This window comes from Bacillus rossius, chromosome 1, assembly GCF_032445375.1.
Source record: "Bacillus rossius redtenbacheri isolate Brsri chromosome 1, Brsri_v3, whole genome shotgun sequence".
NCBI classification, from domain to species: Eukaryota; Metazoa; Arthropoda; class Insecta; order Phasmatodea; family Bacillidae; genus Bacillus; species Bacillus rossius.
The window spans coordinates 215,824,254-215,834,283 of record NC_086330.1 but is presented as its reverse complement, the minus strand read 5'-3'; the positions used below and the strand labels follow the sequence as shown (position 1 = coordinate 215,834,283).

At 52.9% G+C, this 10,030-nt stretch overlaps 2 protein-coding genes across 2 annotated transcripts; one reads left to right on the top strand and one right to left on the bottom strand.

Annotated features, from left to right (window-relative positions):
• The first annotated feature begins 729 nt into the window (after positions 1-729).
• Positions 730-4,229, top strand: LOC134543688 (uncharacterized). The gene is made up of 3 exons (XM_063388399.1): positions 730-789; positions 3,279-3,963; positions 4,198-4,229. The coding sequence occupies exons 1-3, from the start codon at positions 730-732 to the stop codon at positions 4,227-4,229; spliced, it is 777 nt and encodes a 258-aa protein (XP_063244469.1).
• A 3,031-nt stretch (positions 4,230-7,260) lies between these two features.
• On the bottom strand, positions 7,261-8,828 carry LOC134543534 (uncharacterized). The gene is made up of 2 exons (XM_063388380.1): positions 7,917-8,828; positions 7,261-7,875 (listed from the first exon to the last, which is right to left on the bottom strand). The coding sequence occupies exons 1-2, from the start codon at positions 8,826-8,828 to the stop codon at positions 7,261-7,263; spliced, it is 1,527 nt and encodes a 508-aa protein (XP_063244450.1).
• Between the last annotated feature and the right edge of the window lie 1,202 nt (positions 8,829-10,030).

The window sequence follows — 10,030 nt, the reverse complement described above, 5'->3', positions numbered from 1 at the left end:
GACAGCCACAGTGAGATGCAGCCTGGCAGGCAGCCAGGTCACCGACGCCATGCCACAATGCACAGAGGCGGACTTGCCAGCCAAGACGCCGCCGCCCCCGACGCCGCCGCCCCCAACTGCCGTGAAGGCTCACGGGGGATTGACGCGGTGCCAACCGGCCGGCGTGTCACTTCCGCTCGCCGCACACATCACAGGGGGCATGTCACCTCCGCCCGCCGCGCACGTCACAGGGGGCGTGTCACCTCCGCCCGCAGCGCATGTCACAGAGGGCGTGTCCCTTCCGCCCGCCGCGCACGTCACAGGGGGCGTGTCACTTCCGCCCGCCGCACACATCACAGGGGGCGTTTCACCTCCGCCCGCCGCACACATCACAGAGGGCGTGTCCCTTCCGCCCGCCACGCACGTCACAGGGGGCGTGTCACCTCCGCCCGCCGCGCACGTTACCGAGGGCGCGCCGCCACCACGCACGCCACATGGGCGCGCCACCTGCGCATGCCATGCGCGCCGCTGAAGGCGCCACGCCGTCTCCGCACGTCAAGCGCGCCGCTGAAGGCGCCACGCCGCCACCGCACGTCAAGCGCGAAGCTGAAGGTGCCGCGCTGCCTCCGCACGTCAAACGCGCCACTGAAGGTGCTGCGTCGCCGTCGCCTGCCACGCGCGCCACCATGGGCGCGCCGCCGCCTGCCGCTGATGGCGCCGCGACGCCGCAGCCGCCCACCTCGGCCGCCGATGACGCTGACCCACAGGTACCCGACGCCGCCCCATGGACAGCCGCCCCGGGTGTACCAGGTCAGTGTGCTGGCGTATCTTTAAGTGTGCGTGTGTGTAGTGAGGCGTTGATGCACATAGCGGTCTTAGAGAAGGGGGGTCATTTGACGCCGACTGCCAATGCTCCTCTATGTCGCATAGACCGCTATGCCTCATCAACGTCTCGCAAAGGCGTGTGCACCGAACGCGCTCGTGCGCGCAGCAAACTGTAGTTTGTGCGACGAGGCGAACGCCAGGCAACGAGTGCTACGTCGGCGGAAAGATCCGGCCGGGTGTGGCATATCCCTCCGCCGCACTACAACAAATTAATTTATGTATATTTTTCCACAGGTTTTTATTAGACATTATTTTCATCAATTATTGTTTCCCGCGAAATTCACACGCTTCCGCGGGAGGGCTGGCGAGGGGAAGGGGGGGTCGTGCATGGCGAGACATGCAGTGTCCTTCAGGAGCTTGAGGAGGCCGGCAGCCTTCGCGCGACGCGGAACCATCAACTATTGCTTTCACCGACATGTAGTGTCAATAGTATTATCTCTTCCTAATCTTTTACGTACAGTTCTGCGGTCGGCCTCAATTTACCATTTGGTATTTCACTTAATTAAATCAGTGCTCCAAGATGAGTGTTCAACGTATTACGTAAGTACTGTGGGAAGTTTACGAGACGTTACGTCGGCGCTTCACGCCCCAACTTAGCTTACCGGCTAATTAGTTTTGGCCCACACGGGGCAGCCAGAAGGCGACACGTGCCACCGAACATACTAACGAATCAGTATCTGGGACACGTCTAGGAATCACATAGAGTCGCCGGGGACACGGGCCTACGTGCCACTAGCCCAGTATAATAAGTGTTGTGTAATATTGAAGTGTTTGTTCGTCAAAGTATAATTTGTCATGTTAGAGTTTAATTTTAACCGCCGCACGGTATCGTGCCACCAAACGTACTAACGAATCAGTCCCTGGGACACATCTAGGAATCACGTAGAGACGCCGGAGACACGGGCCTACGTGCCGATAGCCCAGTATAATAAGTATCGTGTAATAGTGAATTGTTTTGTTCGTCAAGGTATAATTTGTCATGTTAGAGTTTATTTTGTAACCGCCGCAACGTGTGTAAAAGTACGTCCTTCACGTGCATTAAAATCGTGAGCCGCCACTGAGGAAGTGGGCTGCGCGTGTGACTAGTCGATCTGGGACAACCGTTACGGCCAGAACGGGCAGCACTATGTATAGGGCTGTGCTGTAATAAATTCATCAAATATCCTCCAGAAACTTTGTGTTCTTCTTCAGGCGTCCCGAGTGGCCATAACATCTCGGGGGGCCCTACTGCGTTAACCCCTACTTCTAGCCACAAGGCCGAACCCTCCCTTAGATCTCGAACCCAAACAAAAATCACGTAAATATCATAGGAGGTAGCGGGGACGGCGTCACACTTATTAGTGCTACCCAACGATTTCTGAAAGGTGCCTGTGTGATACATGCGCACAGGCGGTAAAGGTTAAGTAGAGGTATTTCTGTGTAAGTACGACACGCCTGGTGATACCCGGAGATTAGTTCTCCTAAAGCCTAGCCCGAACCCGGCTAACTCAGTCCCGGGGGAAGGTCAGTGGGTGCACCCAGGTGTGAGGTGGCCATGACGGACGACATTTCTGACAGCGAATCCCACACAGGGACAAGCAACATGGACGAAACTGGATGGTCTTTAGCCACATCAAAGAGGGCTAAGCGCTTGCACGTGGAGGTGTCCTGTGCGAGCAGCGACGATGAGATGGGCCCCGTCCCCCCTCCGCAACAATAGCAGACTCCCGCGGCCCCGACCAAAACTCCGCGAATGAAACCCCTGTTCGTGTTTCTAGATCAGGGACACCAATACCCCTTAGTGTACTCTGCACTGAAGAGGCACTCACTGAAAAATTCACGTGTCAACACCGTGGCCGGGACGAGATGCAGGTCAACACTGCAAGCATCGCAGAATATTACCGCGCGATCAAGGCCTTTCAGGCCATAGGTGCTCAGCACTCTGTGCTCTTACAGAGTGGTGAAATACCCAAAAAATTCGTGCTCTGTGACATGCATAGTTTCACCCTACACGACTTTCTTCAGCTGGAGTTTGTTGCGGCCAACATACTAGTTCAGAACTGCTGGTTCTTAGAGAACAGGCACAAGCGCGAAAAGTGTGACACGCTTGTGATTGAGGTGCCGCAAACCTGCGACAGCGCGAAAATCTATGCACTGCGCGAGTTCGCAGGCATGTTAATTAGGGTAGACGACTACAAGCGTCCCTCCGGCCCCAGCCAATGCAGCAACTGCCAACGTTTTGGCCACGTAGGAAAAGGCTGCAATGCCAGTCCAGTTTGTAGGTGGTGCAGCGGCCCCCACCGCGCTCCCGACTGCCCACAAGGAGGGGTAGCTGACCACAGGAGGTGCGCTCACTGCAAGCTGCAGCATTGCACCAACTATGAGGGCTGCGAGGAATACAAGAAGGCGAGCCACAGGCACCTCCCCCCTCCCAGGTCCGCAAGGCGCGTGAGCAGCAGTCTCGCCACGACATGCGAGCTAACAGGCAAGCGGCAGTGCAGGCCCCGCAGCAGCAACCAGCGCCTCCTGGACAATTCGGCCCACCGAGACCGAACCCATGGGGGCCTCCGAGGCACCCCCTGCCCCCGACACTAGGTCAGTACCTGCCCATGACGAGTGACAACAGGTTTGCACCCCTGCAGCAGCAGCACTGGGAGCCTAGCCACAATGAGCTGGACTACCCAGTACTGGCAAACAATCCCTGGAATAAGAGGAGGGAGTTCAAGAAGAACCCACCTGGCCACAAAAATGGCCAGGGCAAACCCCCGCGCCCCACAAACGACAGGCCCCAACAGCCCACGCAGGACAAGCTGGTGGCGACCAGGCTTACCCCAACACAGGCGAAGAAAGCGCCAACGCCCACACAGCCGCAGACCACACCTGTGGCCGCAATGGCAGTCGACGCAGCACCAGAGCTGCCAACTGCCCCAACGACTCCCTCCATCAGCGCACAGGCACCGCAGCTCGTGGACATGCAGGCAGCCATTCAAATGCACGAATCCATCAAGGGGAACATCCGACTGCAGAGTGCCATCGGCCCTCTGTGCCAGCTCCTACTCATCTGGCTAGACACAACCAAATCCATGGCTGACAAAATTCGAGCCACCATGGACTGCGTGTGTACGCTTGCTGGAGTCGTTAATAACCAGCAATAATTCGGCCCCGAATTGCATCACAAACACGGCCACTAGTAATAATTTACATTCCCTCCTTTTCTGGAATACACACAGCATTAAAAACAAATTACCGGAATTTATCAACCATCTGGATAAATATAAAAAAAATCGCTACGATAAACGAAACACATCTTATACCGACAGACAGATTGACAATACTGAACTATGTCATATATAGGCGTGATCGAGACGTACGAGGCGGAGGAGTAACCCTCGCTGTACACACCAGTGTCAAACACTCTGTTTGCCAGCTCTCTGATTTTCAACATCTTGAGGCAATCGGAATTAATCTAAACATAAATAGACAACAGATAAAATTAATCTCAATGTACGCTCCACCAGGTAGGTCCCTCAGTGAGGCGGATCTGGACGCTCTGTATGGGGTGGCCCCGAGCCTTCTTGCTGTAGGCGACATAAATGCCAAACACATAGAATGGAACTGCAGGCGCGCTACATCGAATGGCAGACTACTCTACACTCACCAACTTAACAAAAACTACCATGTACATGCTCCCTCAGAGCCCACACACAACTCTGGCCAACAGAATGACATGCCTGATATTTTAAATATCGCCCTGAACAAACGTGTCAACACGGGATTCTAACTCGAGGTTGTACACGACATGTCATCGGATAATTTCCCAGTCCATTTGATCTTCGATGACGCCAACATTGACTCCAACCCACCACGAAAAGTTAGGGACTACAGAAATGCGGACTGGCAACAATTTAAAAATTATTTAACAATGAATCTCCCTGACGCGGCCGAAATAAACATTGAAAACGGCGATAACTTAAATACCGCGATTCTAGAATTAACAGAGAAAATCCAGGATGGTATAAGCCAGTGCATCCCAGAGAAGGAGGTTAGGTTAGCACACGACGAACTGCCAGATTACATCCGCAGCTTGATTTCACAAAAAAATCGACTGCGGCGCGAATACACACGGCGTCGCACACAACAGACGAAACGCCGAATAAATGTATTACAAACAGTAATATCTGAAGAAATTTCACTCTGGCGAAGCAGCCAGTGGGAAATTAATATAGCAAGACTCGACACGTAGGACGGAAGCGCCTGGACAATAATGAAGCGAATTTTAAACAAATCAGATAAATTACCGCCCATCGAAACAAACAATGGCGTAGTTTTTCAGCCCCGTGACAAGGAACAAGCTTTCGCCGACACACTGGAAACAGCATTCCGGGTCAAATTGCGACTACCTACAATCTCTGCGCCACTGCTAACACAGGCGCAAGAAATAAAGTGTGCTATCAAAAAAAAGAAGCCGTGAAAAGCTCCCGGGAACGACGGCATACAGGCTGTTGTTCTGAAACAACTCCCGGATGAAACACTAGAATATCTAGCCGAATGCATAAATACAATGTTTAGGTTAAATATTTTCCCCTCGCAATGGAAAGAGGCTAGAGTTATAGTCTTCCACAAGCCAGGCAAAAACAAAACACTGCCCCAGAATTACAGACCTATCAGTCTGCTAAGTCGTAGAGAGTATTATACTACACAGACTTAACGTACACATACATGAAAATAACATACTGCCAAATGAACAGTTCGGCTTTCGCAGTACGCATTCGACAGTGCATCAGCTAGTGCGCCTGACTGAGGACATCACAAGCACATTTAACGTACAAGACTACGTAGTTGCTACGTTTATAGATGTAGAAAAAGCCTTTGACAGAGTATTTCATGCGGAGGTAATCTACAAACTCTACCAAACAGGATTCCCGGACTGCTATATCAAGCTAGTCATGTCATACTTAGCAGACAGAACCTTTAGAGTATTTACTGAAGGAGCTCTATCTGACCAAAAACAAATAAGAGCAGGTGTTCCACAGGGAAGCATCATAGGTCCTGTACTCTTTAATATATATGTCAGTGACATGCCATGCCCCGCATACCGACTAGTAAAGCTGGGCTGCTATGCAGATGACACAGTGCTGTATAGCAGGTCCCACAACCTCCGGCTAGCTACAAACAGACTGCAAGTCGCAATCACTGAGTTTGAACAATGGTGCACGACTTGGAGCATCAAAGTAAACACAACTAAGTCAGAGGCCATCGTGTTTACCTGCAAAAACCTCCCGCCTGCAGAACACAGGCCGCAAATATGTTTGTTTGATGAACAAATACCGCATAAAGACGTAGTAAAATATCTAGGAGTACACATGGATAGAAAACTACTCTGGCGCTACCACATAGACGCTAAGCGAGCGCAAGCACAGGCTAGGATTAGTGCACTATACCCAGTAATGAGCAGGCGATGCGGCAGCAAGGTTAAAACCGGCCTACTGCCGTACAAAGCTCTAATTCGTCCAAAAATCACGTACGCAGCCCCTGTCTGGGCAACAGCTGCCCCTACACACTTGCTCAAATTACAGCGAATACAGAACAGGTGTATTCGAATCGCTACAGATGCCCCGCGATAATGTCCTGTAGAAGCATTGCATAGGGAAACCGAGTCGGAAACTTTGCAAGACTTTTACATTCGTACAACGCAAACTTTCTATGATAAATGCGAAAACAACTTAAATCCGCATGTTTCCTCACTTGGAAATTACGATCCAGACGTAGCACAAAAAATACTATTTCTGTTTTTTTCCTAACCTAACTAAAACTAAGTTTGTTTGGGAGGGGTCCGGGTTAGGAGGGACTTAAGTGCGTCTCAGGCCGAAGCCTATACGCTCTACTCATGCAGGGAGTACCATGCAGACAAGGGAGCATGCATATTGTGCTAAGGAGGGGATTGGCCAGCCATGGCTGCGATTGGCGCCATGAATAACTCCCCTCACTTGACTATTCTAGACTAACACTAGAGATAAGTTGGGCCCAGGTAAAACCTCCATAGACAGAGGGAAAACCCTGGGCACTCACATGCGGGATGCAAATTTCATGCATTAATAGCAAGCAGGTTGGCTACTGGAACAGAGGGATGGTTCAGGAAGAAGAGTTGGACAGAGTAGAAAGTCACTACTAAGCAAGTTTGGGAGGGAACTTGGACTTTTTGTCCGCATTATACTTTATTTGGTTGCATAATTTAAAATTGTTAATCTATCTGTCGGAATTAGGTGCGTCTCGTTTATTGCCGCGATTTTAATTTTATATTTATCCAGGTGGTTTATGAATTCCGGTAATTTAGATTTAATACCGCGTGCATTCCAGAAGAGGAGGGACTGCAACCTAAGACTATTGGCCAGGGCTGGTGTGAATCCCGGGACCTGGTTATTCGCTGCCAGTGAGCTCGTCAGCGAGCGCAACGCAGCAGTCCATGGTCGCACGAAGCTTGTCGGCCATGGACTTGGACAGGTCACACCAGATGGCAATCAGTTGGCACAGTGGTGCCAGAGCCTGCCTCATGTGACTGCTGGCCTGAAAGGCCTTGCTCGTTTGGAGGATATTTTGCATATCCTCCATTTGTAGGGGCTGGGCGCTGGGGGCGGGAGCAGCTGGGGCAGTTTGCACCACTGGAGCTGCGTCCACGGCCATGTGCTCGGCCGCGGGAGGCGCAGGCTGCCTCTGGGCGGGCTCCGCCTGTCGCGGGGCGGGCCGGGGGGCCTGCTTGGGCGGGACTGCAGCTGCAGCCTGTGTGGACTGCAGCTTGTCTTGGGCGGGCTGGCGTGGCTTGCCATTGCCATTATTGTGCCCAGTCCAGTTATTTTTGGGCTGGGTCTGGCGCTGTCCGCGGGGGCGGGGGTTGTTGGCCAGGGCAGGGTAGGCCATGTCATCATGGCTGGCCTCCCAGTGCTGCTGCAAGGGGGCGTAAGTGTTGACGCCCGCTTGCAGCATGTAGTCCCCGAAGGTGGGGGGCGGGGGTGCCTCGGGCCCCAGGGGTTCTGCCTCGGGGGGCCTGGGGGGTGAGAGGGGCCTGGTTGGGGTACCTGAGCCTGCACCTCGGCTCGCTTGTTGGCCTGGATGTCGCGGCGAGACTGCTGCTCGCGCGCCTTGCGGACGTCCGGGGGAAGGTGCCTGCGGGTCTCCTTCTTATATTCACTGCACCCCCTGTAGTTGGCGCAGTGCTTGCCCTCACACAGAGCACATTTTTTGTGCTCCGGGTTGCCACCATTTGGGCACTCAGTGGCCTTGTGTGGGCCGCTGCACCATCGGCAGACAACATTTGCAGCGCAGCCCTTGCCAACGTGTGTAAAACGCTGGCAATTGCTGCACTGAACAGGACCTGACGGGCGTCGGTAGTCATCGACGCGGATTTTCATGCCTGCGAATTCCTGCAGGGCTTGAATTGTCTCAGTCGGGCATGACTGGGGCACTTCTATTACGAGTGCGTCACATTTCTGGAACCGCTGCCGGTTCTCCAAGAACCAGCAGTTTTGCACAGGGAGGCTCAGTGCAGCGAACTCCTGCTGCAGGAAGTCCTGAGGCGTGTCGTGGTGGATGCCACGCAACACGAATTTTTTGGGCACTTCGTCCCGCTGAAGCAGGACGGAGTGCTGGGCGCCTATGGCTTGCAGGGCTTTTACTGCCCGATGGTAGTCAGTAATGGACCCTGTGTGGACCATTATCTCGTTCCGGCCGCGGTTCTGGCAGATGAATTTCTCTGCCAGCGAGTCCTTCAGTGCCTTGTAGACACGAGGGTATTGGTGCCCCTGGTCTAAGAAGACGAAAAGGGGCTTGATCTTTCGTCGTTTGGTCTCTGCCGCAGGTGGCTCCGTGGAGCCTGCGGGCTGGGGGGAAGGGGGGGCGGGGCCCACCTCGCTGTCGCTGCCTACAGCGTCCCCGTGAGTACGCTTCTGGCGCTTGCTGGCGGTTTGCCAGCCGCCTTGGTCGCTCTCCATCGTTACTTCGCCTGTAGCCATTTTCTGGCCTTGGGCGGACAACCTATGTTCACACAGCTCGCCCGCTAACCAAATCAGCCCGGTAAAACCGGGCTGCCGGCTGTGCTGCAGGGGCTGCTACGCCACCGAGCAGCCTGTGTGCACCCTTTATACTCTTAACCTGCACAGACAACTGTTACCGCCTGTGCACACAGGGCGCACAGGCTCTTCGCTTGCTGGCTGTGTTAGCACTTAAAAGTGCTAACACAACTTGTAGATTCTCTTCAGCACTTCTGCGCACGTCTCCACGCCGGCGAGAAAATTCTGCGCAGATCGACACTCGTATTCTAGCAGCTTCTTATTTAGTATTAAACATATTATTATTAAGTTATAATATTAAGAATTAATTAATATGATTCTGAACATGTGCCTGACCACGTCTTGCGGTGCAAATAAGCAACATTGGACTAGCCAATGATTGACATGCCCAGGCTGGTAGCACAATGTGTCGGGCATACATGGCCGCGGCGACTGGGGCAACCTGGGAGCTGAGGTCATATAATTAAATAATGTTCTTTCACTTAACTTGGCTGGCTGGCAGCCTGGCGGGAAACGACTAAAGTCGCCCCCGAAACAACCAGTGCCACCCAAAATCAATGCACACAGCAATGTGCAAGCCCCCAACCCCTCACATGGTAGACTATTTTCTACTCTGTCCAACTCTTCTTCCTGAACCATCCTTCTGTTTCCCGTATTCAACCTGCTTGCCAATAAGGCATGAATTTTTGTATCCCGCATGAAAGTGCCCAGGGTTTTCCCTGTGTCTATGCAGGTTTTACCTGGGCCCAACTTATCTAGTTTATAGTCTAGAATAATCAGTGAGGGGAGTTAGTCATGGCGCCAATTGCTGCCATTGCTGGCCAATCCCCCTCCTAGCACACGATGCATGCTCCCTCTCCCACATGGCTTAAACCCTGCATGATTAGAGCGTATAGGCTTCGGCCTGAGACGCACTTAAAGTCTCTCCCTAGCCCAGACCCCTCCCAAACACACTTAGTTTTTAATTAAGTTTAGGAAAAATTAAAAATTACTCTCGTCGCTGTCTTCACTCATTCGGAGCTGTTGACAGTCCATCGGGCAGCAGTATTGTCTTTCTCCGCGGCACTCGGTGAAGCTATGTTCAAATCCAACCTAACATTCTTGTTCGTGCGTTTTACCGCGTC

Bases quoted from the DNA above. Each gene is read 5' to 3' on its own strand.
- LOC134543688 (XM_063388399.1), top strand. From the start codon at position 730: ATGACGCTGACCCACAGGTACCCGACGCCGCCCCATGGACAGCCGCCC. The intron at 790-3,278 runs GTCAGTGTGCTG...CCCCCCTCCCAG, and splicing joins AGCCGCCCCGGGTGTACCAG to GTCCGCAAGGCGCGTGAGCA. The intron at 3,964-4,197 runs GTACGCTTGCTG...TGTCATATATAG, and splicing joins AGCCACCATGGACTGCGTGT to GCGTGATCGAGACGTACGAG.
- LOC134543534 (XM_063388380.1), bottom strand. From the start codon at position 8,828: ATGGAGAGCGACCAAGGCGGCTGGCAAACCGCCAGCAAGCGCCAGAAG. The intron at 7,876-7,916 runs GTACCCCAACCA...AGGCCCCCCGAG, and splicing joins GAGCCGAGGTGCAGGCTCAG to GCAGAACCCCTGGGGCCCGA.